The sequence below is a fragment of the Melospiza georgiana genome, chromosome 13 (assembly GCF_028018845.1).
Source record: "Melospiza georgiana isolate bMelGeo1 chromosome 13, bMelGeo1.pri, whole genome shotgun sequence".
Lineage (NCBI taxonomy): Eukaryota > Metazoa > Chordata > Aves > Passeriformes > Passerellidae > Melospiza > Melospiza georgiana.
In genome coordinates this window covers 4,821,233-4,849,005 of record NC_080442.1, presented here as the reverse complement: position 1 = coordinate 4,849,005, position 27,773 = coordinate 4,821,233, and the positions used below count along the sequence as shown (strand labels likewise).

At 41.0% G+C, this 27,773-nt stretch overlaps 1 protein-coding gene across 2 annotated transcripts in view; it reads right to left on the bottom strand.

Moving 5' to 3' along the window:
* Positions 1-27,773, bottom strand: part of SCAPER (S-phase cyclin A associated protein in the ER) — a 136,043-nt gene that overhangs the window by 20,584 nt on the left and 87,686 nt on the right. For both annotated transcript variants that reach the window (XM_058033388.1, XM_058033389.1), the window contains exons 25-28: positions 22,289-22,412; positions 15,019-15,248; positions 11,265-11,420; positions 2,026-2,263 (exon numbers count right to left, since the gene is read on the bottom strand). In XM_058033388.1, coding sequence (XP_057889371.1) covers positions 2,026-2,263; positions 11,265-11,420; positions 15,019-15,248; positions 22,289-22,412 — 748 coding nt within the window. The remainder of the gene's footprint in view (positions 1-2,025; positions 2,264-11,264; positions 11,421-15,018; positions 15,249-22,288; positions 22,413-27,773) is intronic.

Sequence of the window (27,773 nt, the reverse complement as noted above, 5' to 3'; positions counted from 1 at the left end):
ACAGCTACCTTTTACTGCTTTATGTCATGTGAATGCCATGTTCTCAGGTCCATCCTTATTTAATTAGTGCTGTCTGTGCATGCTGTGACCCAGTGCTCTGGGTTTGACCTCCTCTGATAACAACAGGTCAAAGGGCACCTGAGTTTGTGTATAAAAGTTAAACTAATTTTTCAAGGAAACTATGCTTCCTTTTTAGCCAGAATTAATATCAGCTCAGGACCCTGTGCTGTTTCTCACTACCATCTTTCAATTGTTTATACTGTCAAATTAAATGAAATATATACCCATGAGCCATCTGTGCTAATACAAACTCGAGAATGCCAGACCTCTTTTGCTAATCAGAACCCCCTATTCCACAGTCCTACCAATTTGTGAGAAAACTATTCCTTAGAGATAATGATCACACAGGAGGCTCTTCCCTCCTCTGTCTGCCAGCCTGCCATGGCCCACGGGGTCAGTGTCCAGCAAACTGCCTCAGGTGGATGTTATTTCTAACAGTACGGAAACAAATCCCATTAATGCACGGGAAGGAGAGCTGCTGAGCTAGCCCAGTGTGCCTGTCCATCACACACAACAGCATGCCCACAGTCCAGGACACCTCCTGAGCAGGGCCCTGTGCCCCTGAGCTGAGAGAAGCAGCTCCCACTGCTGGGGTCTGGCCACCCTTCAGGCAAGAGTTCTACCATTTTGGGTAGAACAGACTAACACAGACCGTGGGGTTTGGAGGTTAATGCTGACTGTTTGTTACAAATGCTGGGATGTAACAGTGTGGGTAGAGGGATAAATACAGACAGGGTAAGCAAGAGATGGTGTTTTAAAAATGAACAGTGATTTCTTGGGACAGCAGGGAGCAGCCCTGCAGCCAGTGGGATCTGCTACAGCTCCTCTGCCAAGTGTACCTGCTCCAGTCAAGGCTGACTCTGGCACACACCTGTAACACCTACAGCAACACACAAACAGCCAGTCTGTCACACACCCAGAGTGCTGAACCAAGGTCAGGAGGGAACTGCCTTGACTGACAGAAAGGAATGGAGTCAGTAGTGTGCAATCAAACTGCAGTCAGTATCCTGCTTCTGTCCCTGCAAAAAACCCTGACTGGATTGGCGCTGCAGCTGCAGATGAACTCTGCTGCACACACAAGTCTTGCTGCTGTTGTTACAGATGATACCAAACTGAAAGTCCATGGCAAGAAACACCAACTGAAAGAGCCACACTAAATTCTTAATTTGTGAAAAGCTCTCGCTGAGTTTAATGCACTTCAGACAGAGAGTGTGGTACGCACACTACAAATTACACATTAAATGAAAAAGAAACCTGTTCTGTTGAATTGTTTAAGATTGATGCTGCTAAATGTGTCTTCAAAGCAATGCCTTCTGAAAGGTTTTATATTAAGAATACAACTTTACTAACTTACCTGAGAAATATACCACTATTTGTATGGCAAAATCATTCATTTACACTTGAACTCTGTTCATAGACAAAGGTAAATATTCCTTCTCAGGACTCAATTTTTTTTTTAGTTTAATAAAAATTATGAAAATATATTTTCCAATTTTTGGTTAACAAAATTTTACTTGCTAAAGAAATTATATCAAGCGATTATCAGTTTCAGCTGCACAATCTTAAATCAAGTGGCCCCCGAAAGCACTGGAAAATATAATATGTGGTTATAATACAAGCAAATCCTTTCACATAAAAGAAACTGTTATTTTCTCCTTTGGACTAAGATTTTTCTTTTTACACTTTTGGGGCTTAATAAATATAAAAAGCACTATGCTAGAAACAAGTAAAAAATAAATTGGAGAACATAATGGATTTGATTCAGTATTCTAGATTTTCACTTCTTGGTTAAAGTCATCAGCCACAGCTATATGGCAGACATAACAACAGTTAGAAATTTCATGCACAAAATCTAACATTTAAAAACTCCTTCAATAACTACGACCTTAAAGACAAAACTTAGTCCAAAGATATAATCAATAATGAACATCATCCCGCTAAGAGAAGTTTTAAACCATCGGTTACCTGGAAGGCAGGCAGGTCAAGAACAGCAAAGCTGTTGAAGAACCGTAAGCTCTGGATGGCCACCTGCACGGTGCTGGCAGCGTAGCTGTCCTTGGGGCTGGCAGGGCTGGGCTCGGAGCTGGTGCCGTGGAACAGGACGCAGTAGAGCATGTGCAGCACCCCCACCAGGTCCGTGGCCTGCAGGGCCGCGCTCAGCCCCGTGGGCTCCTGCCGCCCGCTGTCAAACACGCTGCAGCACCTGCCAGGGAACAGCCAGGTCACACACTGAGCTGGGAGCCAGGGAAACCACAGCATTCCAGAAAGTACTGCAGTGATTAGGGCACTGTCTCATGCTCTCTGTAACTGCAGTGCAGCTGTATCATTTGGGATCCTGCTTCACATCCTGCCAGCGCCGAGCCCGGGGACACTGGGAGCACAGAGGGGCTCCAAGCAAGCCCTGCCTCGGGTCAGCAGCCTGCTCTCACCTTTGCTGCTTGCAATGGCAGCCAGCAGCAGTGGGAGAACTCCCTGGAGCCTCTCCTGCCACAGTGATGGGCTGCAGGCACTGGAACAAACTGCCTACCTAAGTAGCGAAATAAGTTACTGGGAACAGATGATTTTAATCAAATGGGTCTGCAGGAATTTAAGAATGAAGTGTGGAGCAGTAGGAAAACATACTGCTCCTTACTTCAGAGGCTGTTAGGGGAGAGTGCAGCAGGGCAGCAAAGCACAGGCAAGCACAAACCAGCACAGCTTGTGCACATGGGAACTGAGTCCCTTTGCCACCTTCTGGGTGTGCACATAAAATAATGGAGAAGGTTTTTGGTTATCTTGGATATCAGCACAGACAGGCAAATAACTCAGGACTGCCCTTTCCATTCTCACATCCAGACTTCCAAAAACACTTCACATAATCCTTCATGATTTTTACTACTCAGTTTTTTCATATTATTAATAATCCTGAAGATGATGCAGGACAACTAACAAGGAAGACTAAGAGTATCACTACCCTGGAGGCTAAATAATGTGTGCAGGGTAGGCTAGCACAAAGTGAAGCCCCAAAATAATTCAGCAAGTTTTATATTCTCCAAAGTCTAATTCAAACCCATAACATAAATTACCTGAATTTCACTGTGGAAACATATTTGGTCAATATTGGTAATCAAAGGAAACACTAAAATAATAAAACACAGCAAACAGTAACAATGAAAATATGCTACATCAAGGACTGTTTTTTACCTCATCTACTATATTTCCATCTTAAAAAAAAGAAAAAAAAAGGAAAAAGAAAAGAAGGAAGTTTCAATATCAAAAGAGACTACAAAGATTGAGTTTATATATGATTCCTTGCTGTAATTAAAGGAAAATATGACAGACTATATGAGAAAACATTATAAAAGGACAACTTAAATGAGGGCATTTTCCCCTTTTATAACTTCTAAAAGCAAAGGAAATGGAAGTGAAAATAAGAACCACTTTCTAAAATAATCTGTAAGTCAGAAAACCTCAGTTTAAGAAAGCAAAGACCAGACACTCAGAGGGCTCAGAATATTCTGGTTGAGCAGAATCAGAAAGGAGCTTTACCTTGACTAGAGCAGCTCTCAATAATCTCTCTGTATCTGTACCAGGAGCATCCTGCACTCCTCTGCTACAAACACTGGCTCCAGTGACATTTCCAACACAGATTCTAGGCAGGATGACTAATCCTGCTTTTTACAACTGCAGACAGACTTCTTCAACAGAGAAACTAAACCATGAGCTCAGCAACAACCACGTTTTGGCAACCATCATCTTGTTCTGTCATTTTCGCTTTTCCTAGTGAAGCAAATAAAGCAGACAAGACAGCACCACCTTACCCAAACCAGTGTCTGTCCATGAGAATTCTGTCTGTCAGCAGCACTCCATCCCTTCCTTGGACCGCAGGGAGGGAAAGAGGCAGAGCAGGATGAGGAACCTGCTTTCCTCAGGTCCCAGAGCAGCCCTGGGCTCAGCTGACAGGGCAGTATTTGGGCTGTACACAACTTGCTCTACTGGCACCCATCTGTTTCCACCACTGTCCCCTCACATCTTTACCTTTACCTTACCAGATGATGTAAGGAGTGCTCTCATCTGAAACTGGCACTAATGGTACCATTTCTGAGTTATTTCTATTTACAGTCTGTGAATATTCAGTGCTGCTGAAAAAGCTGTTCAGTGCTGCACCCTTTGCTGCCACCCCAGGACCAATGTCCCAAGGACACCTGTGCTGCACAAAAACCACCCCACACTGCACGAGTAGTCCACAAGCCTGTGACACAAGAATCAGATCTTTAGTAAAACATTGTAAGAACAAAAGCAACATAGTTGTGTCTGCTCTCCTTAAGACCCTAAGATTTACTCCACAAAAAACAAAAAGTGGAAAGAACTCTTAGAATTCTAAGCGTGTTTGGGTGGGGCTATGCTGCATAACAATTTATGGCAGGGCTTTGCTTTCCCTATGCCTGGAATCCATGCCCCAAATCTTCATTTTGAAGCTCTGTGGTCTCTAAGTGAGTGTGTGTGAATGGAGTCAGCAGAGACACTTCCTGAGCCACCACCTGCCTGTGCCAGCTGTGCCTTTGGAGATCCCTGCTGCAAAGTTCCAGGTGTGCTGGCACATCAGCCTGGCAGGGAGGGAGGCACAGCTGATGAGGGTCCCTACCTGAGGAGGGAGAGCTGGCAGCTCTGGGACCACCCTGAGCACAGCTCTGCTCTGTCTGGGCTCCCTGGTATCCCAGGATTTATTCTGCAGGATGCAGTAGCCAAAATGTGCTAACCATCACTTAGTTACACTCAACTAACTAGAATGTTTATTGCCACAGGATCACATGAGAGCACAGCTCCTCCTGCCAACCCAACTTCACTCTTAGCTTTTTCAGCTGTACAAAACAGAAAAGTACACTCACAGTCAAATGATAACCCCAAATTAATTACTGCATATGATACCTCACAGAATTTTTTCTGACTCTGTGCAATCAGAAGATTGACCAATTTTACCAAAGGTTAAAGTTAGCTTGCTTTCAACTCTCACTCCATCATTATTTTTAAACAATTCCATATGACAAAGCTTACATTGCTGGATGAAATCCTTTTACCATTTTGTGCTGCTCTGGGGCAGAGAATGAATCAAAATATACATTAAAAAGTCAATAGTAAAATAACTAAATGCAAGCATTAGATTTTTCACAGAAAAGATGAAAAATTTTGAAGTTTGTACAGCACAAAACTGTTAAAGAGAAATAAAAAATCTCTGCTAGATTTGATGGATTGAAGGAACTGCCAGAAAAAATTTATTTTGGACGTTGCCTGTACTACAGCTAACGTGTATGTGATCAGAACACTGGCTCCTGTTGAACTGAACTGTTGGTTCCACCACTTTAATTCTAAATGTTTACAATACAAAAGTAAAAGAAGTTACTTGTACTTGCTGTGGGCTTTAGAATGCAAAAAACCCTATATGTAATTATGTAAAATAAAGCATGAACCTCTGCCTCTACTGCTCTAAGTGATTTTTGTCACCTCTGCACAACACTGGGGTTTCATACATTTAGCAGATTTTTAGTTCACCTCAGAACATGAGCCCAATGAAAATTCAGTTCTGTTGGGACAGACTGAAGCAAAAACCCCCCAAAACCTTCATAACATAAGATGACAACGTCACACCAGAAAATCAGACTTTACATAACTGAAGTTAAGAGATCAGATTCCTAGAGCTGCAATTCTTCTTAATTCTCCTATTTAAAGGAATTTTGTCTCTGAGTCTGTAACAGCTGCAAAAGTAAAATAGTCACTATGGACAAAACCTCTTCAATTAATCCCTGAAGGGAAGCAAGACCCACTGGATTTTTAACACTGGGTGACAGAGCTGGGAAAACAAACAGGCTTTCAAACTTTACTGGTCACAATAATTATGTCTTAAATATAAATACAGAAGAACAGACAAATATTTATATTATGGTCAAACAACCTGCACTATCTTAAAATAAAAAAAAAGGTTTAATGAAATGCACAGAATTTTCATTATGGGCTGCCACAGTGATTTTCAGCTTGGCCATCAAGAGCTTTCAGGAACTGGTATGTGATCTATGACTTACAAAAAGAATTTAAGAATTAAAAAATGTGGATATATCCATCACAAGAAAGAAAGATATTAAGCAGTGTTACTTTGTTGCTTAAAATACACTACTATTTATTAAAAACAGGAATTCAATACAGCTTGATAAGAAACAGCATACTCTGCAGAACAAGTATAAAACTACAATTTCTCCAAGCTTCAATATGAGCAAACTGTTTATATCTGAAAATATATTGTTTTAAAAACTGGCTGAGCTAACAAGCAGACAAGCCCCTCTAAGGGTATACATTATAATGTTTGTATATTTGAAATATATACTCCTGATTAAAAACACTGAGTGAAATGAAAACATGAGTTTCCAAGAGGCTTAGAATATAATCTGTTGGGGTTTTTTATTATTAGGATTTTAAAACTATCATTAGTACTTTTTGCTTCTAAATTATTTTATTTAGAAAAAGATGTCAAAATAAAGAGGCCAAATAATAATAAAAGAAGAACAAGGAAGTATTTAGCACCTGTCAGACCTTGCTGCAATTCCCACTGCCAAGCAGGGACTGCAGTGCTGCACAGGAGTGATGAAATGAAGCCTTCAGACACAAGTTAGAGTTAGTTTAACAGCACTTGCTGGAGCTGGGGTCCCTTGGAAGTGATGAGAAGCAAAAACCAAGGTTCAGACAGACTTGCATCTGATTCCCCATGCAGCAGCCAAAGCAGACATTATCTTAATGACTGCAATAAAAGTGAGCCCAGGCCACTTCCATGTGCATCTGGGGCAGGACAGGCAGGGCTTCCCTGGGCCAGACCTGCATCTGCTGCTTTCTGCCTCTGCAGCTGGTAACCACAGCTTCATCAGCTGCTGACACACATTCATACACCCCACCACTGCTCTGGGATAGAACAGCAGCTATTTCACTACTGCTCTGCTCTGGCACTGCATTTTCCTGGGGTAATGAGAAAGGTTGAAGGCAATTCTTAAATAGAGAAAACAGCAAAATTTTTGAACAGCTGGAGCTCCAAAGGATCTACATAATTTGAGGGACTATTATTTGCAATATTCCCTTATGCACAATGCAGTATCCTCCTTGGATCTGTGTTACTGCTCTCTGCTGTGCTGCCCCAGTGACTGACCCTTACCCTGCAGTGCTGCCCTGCTTTCCCCTGCTCCCTGCAGTAACTCTGGGACACTGTGACTTTATTCACTCACACTCATGGGCAAAAGTGACACAAGGCATTGACTCCAGCCCTCCACAGAGCAGCAACTTCTGGGACAGCAACCTCAGGTCCAGAGAATTAGGGAAAGGGGATCTAGGCTGGATGAACTCTGGGCAGTACAGGAGAAGACAGGAACACAGCAGAACCTTTGCTATGCTGATAAAAGATCTGCCATGGAGATCCTCACTCACTCAGTGTTCCCCCTGCTCTTAGGGAAGGCTGGGCTGAGGCTGCAGGGTCATGCCTTCATTAATGCTCCTTGCATTCCAGGCCTGCTCATTGTTTTCTGTCCTGTGGGTACAAGCCAAGCAGATTCCAGATGTGTAGTCAGGACCTGAGGGCCCAAAAGAGGCCTTGAATCTGTCATACTTCCAATGATACACTTGGAAATCAGGGCTGTCATCTTGAACACTGCTACTGGACATCTGCAATTGCACACAGATTCCAAGAGGTCTATATGGCCACACAACGTTGTTATTCCATACAAAGTGTATTTAATATTTTGTTTTATTTCAGGTTAATAAAAATGTCTCTGTTTTCAGTTCTGGCTACTGTTACTCGTAATGGTGAGCAAAAGTCAGTTAAGCATTACCAGGGTCACAATTTTCAAGCCTAAGTATCAAATGCCAGGTTCACCTGCTCAGCAGAGAGAGCTCAATATTCAGACCTGCTGCATTTTCTGATTTTCCCTACAAACAATAAGGGACAATGCCCTGTTTTCAGCTCTCATACACCTTTTTTAAAAAAAACTCATCAGGGAGGAAGGAGCTCTCACCTCCACTGTTAGCTATAGATGCAAAACAGCATCAGAAAATTGGGACTTCCAGTTGGAGGTCTCAAGTCACCCTCAATGATTCTCTCTGTGTAAGAGAATAGGATAAAAAGTATCAAAACAAGCTTGAAACAGGATAACAAGTTATTAAGGTTTTCAACAATTGTTCTTTTGGAAAATCTGCTATTCCATTCACAGCAAAATTTCAATTAAAAGAATCAATCAAGCATTTATTGGCCAGTATCAAAAATGATAATTTGAAAAGTAAGATCAATATCAAAGTTAAATCTTTTTTAAAGACCTTGATCATTAATGGAAAGAAATGCCTCTCTTATAATAGGCTATGTTTATAACATATGTTCAGAATATATTCCCTTATTTCAATAACATTTTATGATTTTAAAATTGAAAATCCTCCAATTTATGCTTCTACATTAGTAAGACTTTTCTTTACTGTATCTAACTCCATGATTTTGGACTTTTTTTTCCTTATAAGTCTACCACAGTAATAAAAGTAGTCTCTTAATTCATGTCTTAAAATTTTACCATCTACATTATATCAACCACAGACCTCATTTAAAAAGATAATGTTGATTTATATATAAAATCATTTGAGGCTATTCTCTAATAATCACTATTGTTGTGACACCTTGCCTGAGGTAGAGGCACGTGCAGAGAGGGACCTGGCTGAGATCTCTTCAATGCCTACAGAATTCTTTCCAGGAAGGAACTGTCCAAATACACACTGGGTGTCAATCCAGAGCTTGGTTTAGAAATACTCTGCTGAATTTGGAGTTTCATGAGATGTGCTTTTGAGGAAGGCAGGAAAGTCAGATTGACAGCTCTTCCTACCTCAGAGCTCCAGAAATGGCCCAACATACTTTGTACCCACAGGACTGGATCTTTTAATTGTTTCAAACCTGAGTTTTGAACAAGAACTTCTGGCCCTCTGGGGATATGGCAATTACAGCTGCAGTACAGTTCCCAACAACCTGCTGGCATCTGAATGCACAGGAGAAGGATCCCACAGCCCACTGGAGATTTCCCAGTTGTGCTGGGCTGGTTTGAGCCCTGGGGTGGTCCTGGTAGCCCACCCAGCATTTACTGTCCTGTGTCAGCTTCCCACTGTGCCACTCACTGCTGAGTGCTGAGATCTGCACACAGCCAGACAGCACCACCACAGGGCTCTCATGGATTACATATGGAATGACAACTTCCTATGTGACAGGTAACAGCCTGAAAATCTCCATGAAAAACAAAAAAACCAGATTAATTTATATCCCCATCCCCTGGTTACCAATGAGGAGCATAAAGAAATTTCCAACCTGGAACCATTTTATACAGGAGGATATTTGAAAAGAACATTTCAAATTTGCTCTTGCAACAATGGTGAAAGCCTGCCATTATTTTGGCAAAACTTCTTTTCATGCTACAGTGTCAGAGCACTTGAAATACTTGCTGGGCTCCTCAAATGTCAGTAACAAGCTCAGCCCTTGGCTGATCAGAGGGCTGGGATGCACAGAGGGCTGTGACAGGCAGGCTGCTGTCACAAGCCTGTATCAGCTGAGCTGAGTGAGAAAAGCTCACAGCAAAGGCTGCAGTGCCACCACCCCATTCACCAGGAATGAAAGAGGCATCTCTCCTTCTCACAGAGGGGCTGCCTTTTGTGCTGCAAACAGGTATCACACATCATGTATTACTGTAGTGTGACATATTTAAGAATTCAATAAATTTGAGCTCTGTTCCTGCCACCTTAATCTGTGTTTGGCAGTACCTTTTTCCACTTAAATCACCTCCAACACTGAGGACTGCTGTGACAAGACAGAATTACACTGCTTAAATGACAAGGGCTCAGGTGATGAAAGACATGTGATTTAAATTGCCCTTCTAATCAGTTACATCAAGGCTTTTGATCTTGAAGTGAAAGACAACAGTTTTGAAATCTCCAGGTTCATTCCTCTCATTTCTTCTCATGCTCAAATGAACAATGTAACCTGGAATCAGGAACAACCAGCACCTTTGGATAAAATCCAGAGCATTGCTGCTTATGGACACGGTAGGATCAGATACTTCTTGGTGTAACTGTGAAGAAAAACACTCAACCCCCCAAATTATCCTGGTGCTACAAAGAACAGATGTTCTTGATGGATGTATGTGTGCAGTGCTGTACTATTTTGGGGTGCAAAGACTTCTAATATTTTGGTGAAGTGTGTGCCTGCTACAGAAATTGCAAATATTGTATTACTCACTCTGAGCTAGAGCTATTATTCCACTAACAGAAGGGTGATATTTTTATTATTTTATTTAGTGAGTATTTGACTTCTGGCAGTGCTCTGCTGGAGTTTAAAATGCCAAGTTGGCAGCTTTCAGAAAGGGAAATTTCAGTAAGTTGGGATGGTCTCTTTGGGCTCATATTTCTTGCAGTTCTTTTTCCATGTGTTTGTGTCCCTGGCTACCAGCAACAGCTCTTACCTAAAGCTTTGTTTCTTATCCTATGTTTTATTAGCTCTTCTTTTTCAACCCTAGCATCATTTTACCCTTCAGGAATGCATTGTGAAATTCTGCCAGCCTTGATTTTTCCTGAAATGTGTAACAGTAATGGTGTGGTAGGTTCTAGGAAGTGCAGCCCAAAGCTCTGAAATTGTGACTCCCATATGAGTGTCAAGCTGTCCTACACTGCAGACCACAGAAGTCCAGATTTCCTGGCAGGCACAAACCCTCATGCACACTTCCCACAGCCTTGGTTAGGTTACAACAACAAGCATTTTGCATTAGAAAATTCCCTGACAAATCTAGTAATAGCTTTCTTTATGGAAAATAGAGTTCCCTTACTGACGGTGGTATTTTAAAGAGCAAGAACTGAACTAGGCTGCTCTAGAGACAAATCATAGAGACAAATCAATTAACAGTTGATTTTAGCCCATAATAAAGTACCTCTTGAAGTCTTTGAGACTGGACATTCAAACTATCAGTGATAAAAGTCTGTGGGGAATGATGAGTAAAGAGGCAAAGTTTGCAATTCTGATAGGTGGCTTATAAGAAGCAGGCTCAGTGCAAGATTACAGATTGCTGGCAAGAGGCTGAACAGAGGCAATTTCCAGCACTGTTTCTGTCCCTGTGTGTCTCACAGTTCTGGCTGGCAGCCTCAGCAGGAGGCCCCTGCCTGAGCACCATGGCACCCACCTTCCACTGAGAGCCCAGCACAGCTGGCACATGCCATGCAGCACTGCTGTGGCACTCTGCAGGAAACTTGCTACATTGGGGTTCTCATCCACAGGGCCTTGCACAGACAGGAAACAGCAGCACAGTTTGTCCACCAGTCCCATGTTCACCACGTAACTACAAACACAGGAAAAAGTGTATTACAAAAAATAGTTCCACAACAGTTTTGGTAACTTTGCAAAAGAAATAATTTTTGCTTCTCTGCTATCAAACCACTCAAAAAGCAGGTTGTGATCACTTAAATACTCCTTCTGAAAGGGTTCAATAAAACAATTTCGATTACAATAACTTCAGGTCTGGCTCTCTGTGACTATCAGTAGTTTCTGTTACGAGATCTGAGAGTTGTAGGATAATTTGTATTATACTGTACAAGAAAGATGAGTATAAATGTTTATTTTAGCATACTGCTAGGAGGACAATGGAATTTTGCCATAGTTAGATGATTTATAATAATCTTGATAGCTCTGCAACAACACAATTTCTTTTTAGCATGAAGAGGTAAACTCTGCAGAACACACTAATTCAAGAAGACAATGATGTTACCCAGATAATGTTTTATAGCAATTCATACATCATAGCAACCACTGGCCAATTGCTGGGCTTTGTTCCCCTCTTATAAAAACATATATGCAACAGCTCAGGGACTAATAGAATATTAACAACCTTCTACCATCAGTATAGAAGGATCAGGATAAAAGAATCTCCACAGGACACAATCAAATTCAATATAGAGAAAACCATGTAGTGCCTTTTTTTAAAAACTGAAAACTGCCTTCTTTTTTATTAGGGTTAACCAGATCATCATTACTGATCCTCAGATCACAACTGCTGAAGTTCCTTCTTTGAATTTCTAATAGCTTGGAAATATATGTCCACAAAATCTGCTCTTCATCCTTGTACCAAGATCTCTCTGTCCACAGCAGGTTCTCTCACACCTTGATCATTATCAACTCCACTCAAACCATGCACAGATGTATTTTTCCACATCACTTTGCTGATATCACCTCACTTTACCTACTTTGCTTTTCTACCACAAACATCCAGCTTCTCAGGCTTTAGCCCTTCTCAACCACCATATTCTGCTGACTTAGGTGAGATCAACTCTCTTTGTGGACACAAAGGTCCACTATAATCATCTCCCTTTCTTTCCCCTCTGATTTTCTTTCTATTTTCCTCCACTCCTACGAAGCAGGAGAAACCTTTTGTCAAAACCAGAAGAACTGCAGTTCTATCCTGTGCTGAAAAGACATGGGGAAGTCATTGCCTTCAGACACCCTGTTCCTACCCTGCCTACACCAACCCCCCTGAGATCACTGTCCCAGCAGCTGCTCCTCAAGGGAACTTGGCAGAGATGGCTCCAAGGACAGAGCTCCTGGAGAAGGGAACACCACTGGCTTTAACTTTGCCAGACTTGACCAGACCACCCTAACTTGACTCAACAGGGAACATTATTAAATAACACTGATTCTATCAATAAAGACTATTGGTTAGATAATGCTTCTCACAGAAGTACAACTGTTTATTAAAGATAACTATTCCCTCACAGCATGTCCTACACTCTAATTTTGAAAGAACAGGGATTTTGACACTAGACAAGAAAACCTCCTACTTTTCAGACACTGCTGTTGCTCAAAGACAGATTTCTCTGCCAATGTCCACCCTAGTGACACAGAGCTTTTGGAAGAAGTGAAGGAATTAAGAATAAAAATACACTGGATATAATGCAAGAAGTTGAACTGCAGCATGGAAGATTTTTAAAGCTGCTGAAGTACAGCAGTTAAAAACACCTAAAGATGCACAAAGATTATTAAGTGCACACTCATTGTGCAGGTAAATTTGTCTGTTTCATTTAGCAACATGAAAGGTTACTAGCATTAAGTTTCTTGCCAATTTTGATCTAAGCAATTCACCTGATCACACAGGTGATAAACAAGTTCTCCTGCATTAGTGGAATAATTCCAGGAACAGAGCTGGGTGTTAGATACATCACAGTCACAGAGAAATGCTGAGTGCTGGAAACAGCTCTGAGAAATAGGAGGGAAGAGGAAGAACTAAATAAACCAGAGCTAATGCTGATAGATGGTGGCTCACAAAAAGGCACAACCTTTCTCATCAGCATTCTCTTCCCTAGCAGCATCTCTACAGTGTGACACCTGCAAACTGTGTCCACTGTCCCCCTCCTTCCCACCCACACTTGGGCACAGAGCAGCTGCTCCTCTGGCAGAGAGGAAATGGATGAGAGCTTTCAGTCTGCTGGGACTATTCCTCCCTGGCACCTGGAGACATCAGGAAGATGCATGGAGCTCTCCCTTCCTCGAGGAGCTGAGCACACACACAACTGGAATGTCAAAGCTCTCTAATCTATTGCCTCCATCTCTTTTTACCCACAGGAGCACAGCTGAAATAACCTGGCTACCCTTTTGATACCCAGACAGCACATAGATAATTGGTGTTTATGCACCAGGTCTAATAGTCCCAAATAGGAAAAAAAAAAAAAAAAATTCAGTGCTCCTCTTTCTTCACCCATCTTCCTAAAACTCTCACTTAATCAACTCCCCATGACATATGATACAATGACCTGGAGGTGAAAGATTCTCATTAATGACAGAATTTGTCTGTTTTTGACTGGTTTAAAATGCCCTCTCTCTTTTTGTCCTAATTGCACCATTACCTTGTCATCATGCCTTTCATTCCCCATTTATAACCAGATCCCCTAAAGTGCCTCAGGTGAGGGACCTGCTCAGATTCTCATGTCTCTCCTTATCTTGAGGGTCTGCCTGTGCTGGGCCCAGCCAGTGTCAGATGTCTGCTCAGCACAGACCTCCCACCCTCCCATTCATAAATTGCAGAATACAACATCCTGAAATTTCACACTCTATCAAAACCTGTTTGGGGAGAAGGAGAGTTACATGAGAACACAGAAGTTTTAGAGGTCACTGGTATCTATGACAACTACTTGTTTTGCTTTTCTCCTCCAGATGTCCTCTTTGTCTCCATCAGCATCACACCAGACTTTGCAACGTCTGAGGGCTCACTGTGACATGTTTTCAGTAGCATATAAAGAAGAACTTCATTTCTTCAGAGGGCTGAACACACACTGGTGACTATTAATATAACAATTTATTGATAACTATTTATATAGCTTACCAGTGAAACTGTGCACTTTTAGCAAGTCTAGTATACTGCTGGATATATCTTAGTTTCATATATTTAAAACATGTATTAATTATGTATGTACTAATATATTTCGGTTCAGCTATTAAAATAAGATCAGATCAGGATCAGATAAGATCAGATTCTAGGAATGACTGGGTGATTTTTATAATAGGAAATGTATTTTTTTGGACCAGCTTATATGAATGCAGGTATGACATGAGAGCCCATAGGCAATGGGCACACATGGTTGGCATAGAGAGCTGAGAGAAAAATGCATGGAAACTAGCTCCTACATAATCAGGAGAGAAAATTAATGGAAAGAACATTAAAAACAAGTCCAGAAATAAAAAAATCTTGGGTTTCTGTATTTCTTTGTCTGCAGTTTTTTAAAGAACATTTTTGATTGAGAATATAGTATTTCAGTAGTCTTCTTGACTACCCACACAAACTACTCTCACTGCATCAAGGTTAAAGCAGTTTGTTCCTCTCTTAAATCGATGCAATTTGCTTTCTCTCTCATAAGGAATACTTTAAAAAGTTTCATTATATTTTTTTAAACCTGATTAGGTCTTGGACTCTGCTGCTGAAGGCTTCCACTTGTGAGGATTTACTTTTCACTTCCTGTAATATCTTCAGGGCAGTAGAGTGGCTGTTTCCATCTGGGAAGCTGGAGATGAGACATCTGAAAATCACAGCAGCTACCCTCAGAAGTCCTGTTGTTAAACCTTCAAATACCTGCTTATTTACACTTCTGCCTGCAGTGGCATTATGGTCATCTGGAACACTAACCTGAGTAAAGAGAAAAAAACCACAAACAACCAGAATTCAGTAAAACTAACCAAAGTTTGTAGAGAAACATTTACAAATTCGCATAGGCCTACACTGAAAGTAATAATAAGGAAACATTCTAACAGTGCTGATAGACATGAAACCATTGCAGGTACAAGGTAAGGTAAAGCACATAATCCAAGCTGGACCAGAATAAATCAAGTCACAAGAATGCCATGTCTGAGAAGCAAGGAAGCCTGACAGCAGCAGTGTTCCATTAGCATGATTGTGTTCTTATGCATAAAACACCACCAGTGACCACTGCACTTGTCCATCAGAGGTCACCCACCTGACAATCATGTCAGAAGCACAACACCCAGTTCTCTCTGAGCAGACCTCAGAGAAATCTCATTTATCTAAATCATTTATCTGGATTCCACTCCTAAAAAGGTGAAGTTGAGCTGGACAACACGTAAATCTGATGACAAATCTATATGCAGGATACAGATCTGGAAGGAGATTAGTACTCATGGAGAGCATAAATTTTTAAAAATTCATTTCATTTTTCCATTTCTGCAGCCCAAGGTAATGAATCCAGCTGAAATCCTCCCCTGTTACCATCACACAGTAAGTGGAGTGTGTGTAAAGTCCTGCAGCACTCGAGGCTCAGGGCTCCTGGAACATCCCCATGGCTGATGCTGCTGGGCCAAACCCACATCCCCCTGCTCTGCCACAGCCTGAGGCTGACACAGGCACCAGGGATCAATACTGGCTGCAATGCCATTTTCCTTCCAGGTTAAAATCATTTACACTCAGTAATGCAAGCTTGGCCAGAGAAAAGCATTCCTCCTCCTACAGGTATCAGGAGGGATTTGGTGACACTTGGTGACAAAGAACAACATGCACATTTCTTTATTATTCATTAGCTCTGAGCCTTGTGCTGGTACTTAAAACTCATTGTAATGGTCTGTTTCTGGTGCTGAGCCAAGAGAGCAAGTGAGAAGTCTTTAGCTGCTTATTCAAGTTCAATAGGAAAAGCAATGCTACATGGCTCCAGTACCATTTGTTGGTAATAATTAAAATAATTCAGGCCTAATGACACCAATTGCTCACCGAAACAGACACACTGAGCTTTGCCATGTGGAAATCAACTTAAATGTGGCTTTGTGCTCTGAACATCAAGTTTTAAAAACTGCTAATAAATGCTACTTACTGCTTTTTTTCACCTTAGATAAAAAAATTATCTGTGCTACTTTTAAAAGATTTTATAATATCTTGCAGCACAACCTTTGGTTTGCTGTAGTGAGCAGTACTATGAGTGGATAATGTCTGTTTTTGTCAAATGTCATTGAACATTTTGTTCAATGTACATAGGAGAAATATATTTTCTAAGTATATAGTCCTTAGCTCTGAAAGTTCATGCTTTGAAATAAAACTGCTCTTCCTAATTTGTAAAATAAATAGATCTGGCACTTACTAGAGTAATTTACTGCAGATTATTTCATGTTCAATATTTTTTGGAAAATGTGTGTGTGTTAATTAATATAAAGGGAGACCAAATGTGGTTTTTTACACAGGGTTATGTCAAACAACAGATGGAAGGAAATACTGCTTGACAGAAAATAGGTAAATTTGAACTGAATTCCTTGAAGAGTCTCCTTTTACACTAACTCAAATGAGTGACAACAGATCAGCTCTTTTTCTGAAGAAATAATTAATGGGATAGTGTGAAAGTGTGCTGAGATTTATGTTCAAAATTAATTGGTGTGCTTGCAGAAGCAAAATTAATTGGGGTGCTTGCTTGTTGATTATTACATCAAGCAAGGGGGTAAGAAATCTTAAGATTTAATAGTGTAATTATGAAAGCTTTCAAGTTCTGGTTTCTTTGTGTCAATTACACAAGGAGTTAATGATATTCAGAGAAACTGTGTTGAACATGAGCTTTGAATGGGTAAATGTAACAACACTCCACATTCCTGAGGTTTAACAGTTTCTCTGACACAAATCTACAGGTGTGATTACACACTTAAATTGATTTGTTGAGTAATTGGTATAAAACATTTTAAAATCACAACGGGAGATCAGGAAATTGTAACTACTGTCCAAATATCTGCCACATCCAACATCTCAGTGCTATTTTAGCTTTTCTGATGGCTGACTTTGCTGGGCCTAATCAGGAGTCCTACTTTCTTTAGGTTGGATTTTGAATTGGAACACTCTGGTGACCTGACTCTCAGCTCTGGTACAGACCCCACACAAGTCATAAACTATTCCTTGGAAAATTCACCCTGGGCAGGGGTTCCCATGCTTGTGCAGAGCTGCCATAAGCTCTACAGCTCTGCCCAGCATCTTGGGCTTAATCCTGTAAGATGCTGCAGAATATGGCCCCAATCCAGTAAAGCACTTAGGCACACATTTAATATAGCTGAAAATGCTCCTCTGTTCTGACTCACATCACCAAAATACCTCTGCAGATCAGAGCACATTCTCCTTCTGTGCTAACAAAAAACACCAAACAATTCCCAGTTAGCAATGCAGAGGTCCAGCACTGACAACTCATTCATGTTTTTATTTCATAAAAGACATAGTTCTCCACAGCCGGGAAGAATTTCAAATGTAGAGTTGGTAAACCTAAATGGAAGGACTTCAGACCTTTAGAAGCACACGATTTCTCTTCATTTGGTCAATTATTTCATATAATTCTCCCATTACCAAGAGTGATTTTGTGCTTTTTGCATGTGTAGTCATTGAGCTTGCCTCAAAAACACTGAAAGTACACCTCAGAAGTCTCAGAAGGATGTCAGACTCTCTATGGAGTAACTAGTGAACCAAAGAAATGGAAGTGGCTCAGGAAGGGCATGGCCTTGAGATGGTGCAGGTGGAGGTTTCAATTCTAAATTCCCCACCCCTAAATCCTTCAGCATGTCATTACCTCTTCTACTCCAGCCCTGTTTTCAGGATTTACTACTCTCCACATGGGCTTATGTCCTGGTTTAGGGAAAATGTGGGAGAAAACCTCTAAAGGGGTTTCCTCTGGAAAGCAAATTCAAGAGGCTCCCTCCCCCATCTGGTTTGGGAAGAGATTTCCTTGGAGAAAAGTGGAAAAAACCTGTTTATTTAACAGGCAAAGCATTCACCAGCACAAAAGAAGAGAAATATTAACCAATAAAACTTCTTGCTGCTCTGAAGAGATGACACACTCAGCAAGTCCCTCTGAGGGCTTGCTCAGCTCACTCAGTCTCTGATCAGTCCCTCTGGTGCTGGAAATGCCTCGGGCCAGGCCTGGCCCAGTGGCCACAGGTGGGAGCTGTGGGTGCTCTGCTGGTGTTCAGTCCAGAGCAGGTTTGAACAGCTCCAAAGAAAAGAGAAAAAAGAAAAAAATAACCACAGTCCAGGGAACTTCTTTGCCTCAGGTAGCTAAAACTAACTAAAAGCAAAGGAGAGCTCTGTCCTGCTGTCTGTCTGTCTGCAGACAATGCAGTCCAGGAGCATGAATGTGGAGGAGTGAGTGCAGTGTCTGAAAACAAACTGTGGACTTCTTCTCTCCCCTCTCTGCTCTCAGAACCAGTCCTAAAAAAGGTGCAAAACTTTTTTTCTGGGCAGACCAATGGGGATAGGAGCGTCATAAAGTCATCCCTGGTCAGGTTGTTATTAGGGACTGAGGGAACTGCAGCGCCACACAGCTGAACCCTGTGGGGACAGATGTAATTTCAAAATGGACTGGAAAAGCCCAGCAGCACAGATGTACCTTGGATTTCACAGCTCTTGCCATCATCAGTGCTAACATGGAGCTGCTTTATTTCATGCAGCACAGAAGACTAAAACAAAAACTGGCCACGAGTGGTGAAGAAACTGCAATAGGATGTATACTGTCATTCTGAAGAACCCAAACTACATGGCAGCACATTCCAGGCAAGAAGTGGAGGAGAAAAATTACTTTCCTGTGACTAGATAGCCAGATTATCTTAAACCCAGTAAAATGTCATAGGACACTAACCTCAAATATGGTCCAAATTTAAGCACTGTATTTTGGAGAAGAAAAAAGTAACCAGCAACTGAGTTTTGATCCCTACATTTGTTTGATGGCTACATCATCTAACATTCATTGCACATTCACTAATGATGTCTTAGAATTTTCAGATACTATTCCTTTAAAGATTGCCTTAAAAAACAATCACAGGGATGTGCCATGGTATCCCACAGACAGGTATGGTTTAGGTGCATGGCTTCTCAGATATCTTTTGGAAAGTACCTGACTGCTGTCACTTGACTGGAAATAAAATCCCAAAGTATTAAATGATCCTTACATGCCTATAGCTCCATTAATTACTTGGTTGTGTTGGTATGAAACCTTTCAAAACACACAACTAGAAAAGCTACAATTATTGTACAACAATCTTCTGGCTACAGTAGACAAAGAAGAGCAGAGACAGCAGTAAATAAATGAAGCTCCAACTCCAGCACAAGAGCTGTAGGAATGTAGGTGGAAAGGTTTGATCCATTAATCATGGAAATCAGGAAACAGCCCTGCTGTCCTCAACAGACACTGATTTAGGCATTACCAGAGCTAAGGAGGCTGAGGAAGGTAACAGGGTAAGTCAGGCTACAGAAGGTTTCCTACCAGTGCCTTAAGGCAGGAGGCAAAGAAAGGTCTGAATAGGATACTTCAAACTATTAACCTGGACAGGCTGGATGACACACACACACACACACAAAAAACCCAAACCAAAACTAAATCCACATGAAACTGGCTGGAAATAAGGTTCATACTGGATGTATTCAAGATTATATTGAAATGTTTCTCAAAACAGTACTGTTTCTGTGTTCAGCAAATATTGGTGTACTTGTTTAATAATTTGTTAAAACCTTGCAAATATATATTCTCATTTATTACTTCTGGTATTACTTTGGGTTTTATTTTCCAACAGTAATTGGAAATACACATGACATAGGCAAAGACTGCATCAGATGGCTCATCCAACCAGGAAAAGTGGAGGCAGTTAAAAGTCTCTGGGGGTATATTTTAGTATTTTGGTATTCAGAGCTGCTCTCAGTTTGTACATTTCTTTTTTGTAAAAAAAAAAAGAAAATTCAAACTTGATCTGATTTATTATATTTTCAAGAGAGAAAAATCAGGGTTAGAAAAGCAGCACTGTTTTTGGGTTTTGTACTCAAATATGCACTTCATGGAACTCTGAAGATATCCCAGTTTAAGGGCCAATTCTGCATGAAGAGAACATAAGAGACTTTCTGTATAGGAAAGAAAAGTCCACTGTGGATCATGGGAAACATTAAGCTTTAATTACAGTTTTGCTGCAATTCAAGGGTAGTATTTGGCAACAGACTGAAAAGAGCTCTAAGTGCAGTAAATTTTCCTTCTGCAGTATCTCTGAGCTCTAGGTGGCCTGAGACATGCCCTCTGTGCTCCTGCAGGAGGTGCAGGTCTCTGTGCAGCGCTCCCTGTGAGGGCAGGCAGGCTCTGGCAGCACAGCAGCCCCGGCACAGGGAGGTGCTGGGGGATTCCCCAGCCAGGGGTGATTCCCCAGCCTGATCCCCAAGAGCACCCTTTCAATAAAACTGTTTTACTCACCTTTATTTACAATAGGACAACACAAAGAGGAAGGTACTTTTTCTTTCAAGTTGTCTCGGGTCTGGTACAGTTACATTTCTTTGCTCTATGTTCAGGTACTCATTCAAAATAACTTTAACTGGTACTGTGTCAAATTAACTTCCTTAATTAATTAACTTGGGTTTCTTTATTTTTTCTCACATAAACTTTTTGTGCTCCTTTTAACAATTTTTGCACTCTCCTTTTTTCTCTTAATCCTTTCTCATCTAACTTCTCAAGCTCTCTTTCTTTCTCTAATCTTTTCTCTTGCCCATCATTCAACTTTTTAAATTTTTTCTTTACATCCCCTGGTTAAAGGGGAGCATTAACAAACTTAACAATTCCTGACGTGGTTCCCTCAGTAAAAGTGGGTGGTGTTTTCTGCTCTCATTTTATTACTCTCACTATTGATATTTTCTTTGCTTTACTCTGTGTAAAAGGAGAAAAATAGGAGGCTTTAGAAGGAGCAGTTGGTCTTACAGCTTCCTCTACAGGCTGAGGCAGAGGAGGTGAATTGTCACAGGGCTCCCAAGCCTTATTCTTGATTGTCAACTTGTCTTGATTCTGACTCATCTCTCCTAATTTTATAACTTCAAATTTGTTCTTTTTAATTTTTTTTTTTTAAACTTAATCTCCAGAGTGCTGTCTGAGCCCTGGAAATCCATCCTGGGGGGTGATTCCCAACTATTCCCCACTGCCCCGCCCCTTCCAGTGACACCTGACACCCCACGGCAGAGCGCACAGCCCGCACTCTGTTTGCTTTGTGCCACAGACCTCGGACCATCCTTTCAAAGTGTTCATCAACAGCCCTATGGCTTGTTGATTCTAACAGCGTGGCTTAAATTATTCAAAGTATGTACATAACTTTTCAATTAACAAACTGCTTGGCTCATGAAAACACATACACACAATTTATAAGTAAAAAACCAGGACTAAATATCTTATGATGAGCAGGTCACTATGAATTAAAAATGAGTTTTCAAATAAAATATTTAATGACATTTCAAATTAAATGAAACATTGGAAAATTAAAACTTTCATTGCTAAAGAGTCCTATTTAAGCACTTCAGCAAATCAGACTCTGGCAATGCATTGACCTGACTTAAGATTCGTGACACTCAAACAAGTAAGAATCAAACACACAGTCACAACTCATGGTGGTCTATAGTCTAAATATTCCTATAGGGTGAATTAAAGAAAACAACCTCAGAAAAAGATAGAATATCCACTCACAGGGCCCCTGGTACACATGCTTTTGCAGAAGTCATTAGTAGAAGCAAATACATCAATTTCTACAGAGTACAGTAGATACAGCCACCAAATACAAACAACAAATGAATTTTAATCTTTCAAGCTTTTATTCTTTACCTCCTGGTGTTCTTATACTCTAAATACTTTAACATGTTTGTGAAGCATGCAAAAATTTACAAATTAAAGAAGTTATTTTACCTACCGTAAACTGGTGTATCAACAGGTCCATCAGAAAAGTGATCTTATTACTAAAGAGAACATAGGTGCAGTTTTCTATGCAGTTGCTGCAGGTCAGGCTGTAAACATTTACTGTACTGCACAGTGACCTAAAAAGTCAGAAGGGAAGAAAAAATAGAATTTTACTTACTTAAGTAAATTAAAACCAAATAAATGGCAGCATCAAAAAATAAGCTTGCAGGAATTCACAATTATTTTCTTCAAATAATACCTTAAATGAAATCAATTCAATAACTTTAAAACAGTAAAGCCATACTTATCAGAAGCCACACACTCTATAGGTACTGCAATCTCCTGTAACCAAAACTCTGACCAGAACTGACACAGAATATCAGCCAATTTCATACCTGGATAGGTAACATTTCTCTCTGTGTGGCTTACAGCTACAGAACACACTGACCTCAAGCCCTGTGGGAAGTACCTGACAGCAGCTCCCAGCTCAGCAGGGCCTGGGCTCAGCACAAGGGACAGGGATGCCCAGGGAGCTGGAAAAGCCAGCAGGTGCTGGCCCAGGTGCTCTGGGGTCACATTGACGCCTCTCCTCAGAGCCAGCAGTGCTGATGTGCAGCTCCATTGTCCCCTCAGAGCCTGCAGTGCTGATGTGCAGCTCCATTGTCCCCTCAGAGCCTGCAGTGCTGCTGTGCAGCTCCACTGTCCCCTCCTCAGAGCCTGCAGTGCTGCTGTGCAGCTCCACCGTCCCCTCTTCAGAGCCTGCAGTGCTGCTGTGCAGCTCCACTGTCCCCTCCTCAGAGCCTGCAGTGCTGCTGTGCAGCTCCCCTGTCCCCTCAAGCCTGCAGTGCTGCTGTGCAGCTCCATTGTCCCCTCACAGCCTGCAGTGCTGATGTGCAGCTCCATTGTCCCTCAGAGCCTGCAGTGCTGCTGTGCAGCTCCACTGTCCCCTCACAGCCTGCAGTGCTGCTGTGCAGCTCCATTGTCCCCTCACAGCCTGCAGTGCTACTGTGCAGCTCCATTGTCCCCTCACAGCCTGCAGTGCTGCTGTGCAGCTCCATTGTCCCCTCACAGCCTGCAGTGCTGCTGTGCAGCTCCATTGTCCCCTCACAGCCTGCAGTGCTGATGTGCAGCTCCACTGTACCCTCCTCAGAGCCTGCAGTGCTGCTGTGCAGCCCCATTGTCCCCTCAGAGCCTGCAGTGCTGCTGGGCAGCTCCAGCAGCACTGGGGAGCCCCACCTGTGGCTGGGGGAGAGGGCACAGCTTTGCAAGGGGAACAACACAAAACAAGCACGTGCACAACTGCTCTCTGCACCATGGGCAGTGACTTCCATTTGCTCCAATTGAAGTGTTCTCCTCAAAACAGGCCCTGCAGGGAAGCTGGGACCAGTCCTAGAGAATATTCTCACAGAGAAGATTAATCTTACCAAAGAGAACCCTATTTCAGAGTAAACAAAAAGTTTGTTTCTTGAGCTCTGCTTATCACAAAAGCCATCACTGTTACTTCACAAACACACACACAACATAAATGCATCATGAATATATCCAATATAAATACAGATGGCTAGACACTCAAACTGTTTCTCTAAAGTAAACCAAAATAAAAAGAACTTTCACTTTGTTGAGTTTTTCTCAACATATGAAAAAATGTGACTAAGTTCAAATAAGCTTCAAAGAAGAAAATAAATTATGAGCACTGCTGAAAGGTCATACAAAAGTGGGGCTGCAACAAACACCAAGTTACTGCACTGAAACCATCAAAGCTGGTATTTAACAGAACAAGCTGCAGACTAATTCAGAATACTTCTGGAGCTGAGTTTTAGGCTTTATCTTTCTCCTAAAATACTTTTTGGAACAACAAAATGATTTACACAATAAGGACTGTGGCTTTGCTGATGCTGGGCTCATTGCTGTGGCATCTGGTCCCTCAGCCTGGCTCCCCAGAGCTGAACTGGAAACCTCTCACATACATTGTATTTCTCAAGCAAAGGAAAGCTGGAAATGCTCAGAGGCCAGAAAAAGTTGAGTAAAATTCTTTAATTTGTATGGCTGGATTGTATTCTCTTCAGCTGGAGAATTTAGAAAATAAGTGAATGAACATTTATACTTTCCCTCCTTTTCTGACAATCATCATATTACTAGTTATATTAATCTAACTGTACTGGCAATTAATTTTACTGCCTAAATAAATCAATTTCAATCTGCAGCTTACATGACATGAAAACAATATTAAATAATGACTTATTGACCAAAGGCAGGTTAATTTTCATCTATTTCACCTAATTTTTACCATACAAGGATAACACCTAGAGATAATTGAAGCAGGATGCTTCACATACACTTTTACAAATCTGTCTGCAACACTACTCTCTCTTCCTCTCCTTTCATATAAGGGGATTTAGTTCCCTTCTCTCAGTACTGCTGAAAAATATTTTCATTAGGCACCTCCTTCTATCTTTCATGAAGATTATTCCCTTGAGTAGGTATGTTTAGAGGGGGAGAGAGAAGAAACTATATTGGTAGTATCTATTTTCTGTTGAGAAGATGCTTTAAATCAGCTTCTGTCATTTTATCAGCTATTCTAAAACAAAGATCAATTCTATTTAAATATAAACATTATAATTCATCCAAAGTGTCAAATATGAACTTGTAGGTTAATTCTGACAGCATTTCAGAGTTCTGAGGTGATTTAGTTAATTCACTGCAATAAATGCTTTTTGATATATGGGATTCCTAATTCCTAAGAGGATAATTTATTTTACACTTGAAAACACAAAAACTTCTCACTTCATCTAAAGACCAAGTTCCACTGTGCGAATGCATCACGCTTCCTTATTTCCCAAGTGACCCTCACGTCACAAAGAGTACTGCTGCTTCCAGAGACTCTGATAATGCCTTTGAAAAGGTGCTGGAAGCAAATGGATGTCAAATGAATTTTTCACAGCAATAAAGAGGGTTCCCTTAACTGATACCATAGGCTTGCTACCAGCAGCTCGTCTGAACACATTCTGATCACAGCGCGCTCAGCTCTGCCGCGGCGCCACGGCCTGACTGCAATCCAGCACCACGAGTGTCACACAGAAGTGTCCCCAGGTGGTTGGCAGTGTTAAATGGCAGATTAGAGACAGCACAACTAATTTCTTTACTTTAATCTTATTAAGAGAACAACAGCTGTCAACTGTCACCATTTCTGCACAAGGCCGCCGAGACAAGCGAGGGGCTGCGAACGGCAGAGCCACAACTTTATTCACCCACACCTTCAACTGGCTGGCATGGAAAACCCAATTCACTTTCCACCCTCTTCTTCCCTTCTGGAGGAAAATAACTGCTCTGAATTGCAAAGGTGTTATCTCCAGAGATGCCAGAGGCAGCTGAAGGGCTGGAGCAGGAGGCTCTGCAAAGCAGGTGGTTATTGATTACGGCTATTGCTCTAAACTTTGTATCACAGCCACAAATCAGCTTTCAGCTCTGGCCCCTGCACGTTCACTCCAGCCCATGGCCAGGCTGCCCTCGGATGCAAAGCTTTCCTCCAGAGTAAATCCAATTATAAAAACCTCCTTATGGTACACAAGCTTGGAGCCAAAAAAGAAATCTGTCTTTAAACTAGAAAAAAATACGCATCTGTATGTTATGTTTATTTTACATGAATATGAAGGAGGAGGAGAGGAGGATTCATTTTAATAAAGCTAGATCTCAACAGTTTATATATCTGCACGTGATTATTTTTTAATGTTAGCTCATCTTCATTTCCTCAATTTGCCTGATATAAACAAGTTGACAAACTTATATTAAAAATACTGAGGCATTAACAACATGCAATCATGGAAAACTAATCCATGATAGTGCATCAGGATACAGAGGCAAGAACTCAACTTATGCTTTACAAAACCCAGGGCATCATCAACATACAACAATTTACCTGTTTCAAGTGTAAAGCTCTTCCCTATTCTTACAATTTCTGATGTTACAAATGAATCTACTTTGATTATCAATGAATAATCCTAAAAGCTCAGTTTGGCAGTGCAATAATACAACACTAAACACTATCAAATTTAGGATGTGTTAATTCAGTAGAAAACTGCTCATTTTTAACCAGTTTGAATGTTATGCAGCAGTCTGATGGGGAAGGGGATCTTTATTGGAAGTTACCTGCTGAGTTGCAATGAATTGGGAAGTGAAATATTACTGAAAAATGGTGCAAAGAATGGCTGTAGAGTGGAATGGGTAAGGAACCATCAAGGTAAAAATATGGACTGAAACAACAATAAAACTTCATGAACAGCAACACCACAGCTTAAAAAGTGTATGTTCCTAAACACAAGTAAAAATTACACAGAACAAGATACAAAACCAGCTCTTAGTTTAAAATAGTTCTTAGTGAAAAATGTCATTCGTATCAATGCTATCCAAAATATTATGGGGACACTAATTTCTTCTTTTTATGTATGTAATTATGGTTTGAGCTTTTTTACCCTGATAATATTTGCTTTAAATATATGATGCAAGAAAGTGTATGAAAACAGAAGATATATTAAACTTGACTTCAATCCCATCTCAACTTGTAAAGGTCCAACATTGTTCCTTACACAATTACTGCCAATTTCTCTTTTAAAATACTCATCACTCAAGGAAGTCAAAGCATTTCCCAAATGCTAATTAAACAAACCCTACAAGCCTCACTTGTTAGCAGGTTTGTTACCAACATGTCATGGTAAATGAGCTGCACATTGCAAGGCAACCCAGGGGAGGAGACTCATCTCCTGCTCCTCATCTGAAGGCATTCAATTGTTCTGCTATGCAGCTCCCATTTGCTTTTCTGTACAAGAAGAATATCATAGGGCTCCAAAATCCTTAAAAATTCTGCTGACTGTGTCTTGTTTTGTGGAGAAGTGGATAAATCCTGGAACACTACAAAATGCTGCTTTGAGAAATAATATGGCTGGACAATAATCTTTATGTTAACACCAAAAACAAAACTTACTATAACCCACTGTTTTCTCTTTCCCTTTTCCAGTGATTTATTTGAAGGGGAGGAAAATTGCCCCAACACCAAATGTATCATCTGTCTCATAAATGTCATGTCCTCCTCACTGCATTTCCCATCCTGCTGCTCTGACTACTGAGCTGGACAGTGGTACAAAACAACAGGCATATTGTTAAATCTTCTGATAATAAAGCTTTATCTTGTAGACATGGGATTAAAGTTCTGAGCTGCACCATACAGCCAGGATTTTGGGGAAAGAGAGATGTAGATAATAGCCCATGTAATCTCCTCACCTACTTGTAAATAGCTTATCCTCATCACAAAGCAACAGACAAATTCTCAATTTAAGATGTGTACAAATGGTTAAACATTGCAAGAACCCACAAACAATCTGAAGTACAGCAGTGTCCTTTAGCAAAGCATATTTGGCTGGGGGAAGACTGGAGGGCAATTCATGAAAGATCTTCATTCAACTTCTCTCCACAGGGCTTTGCTTTGTCTTTAAACAGAGGAAATT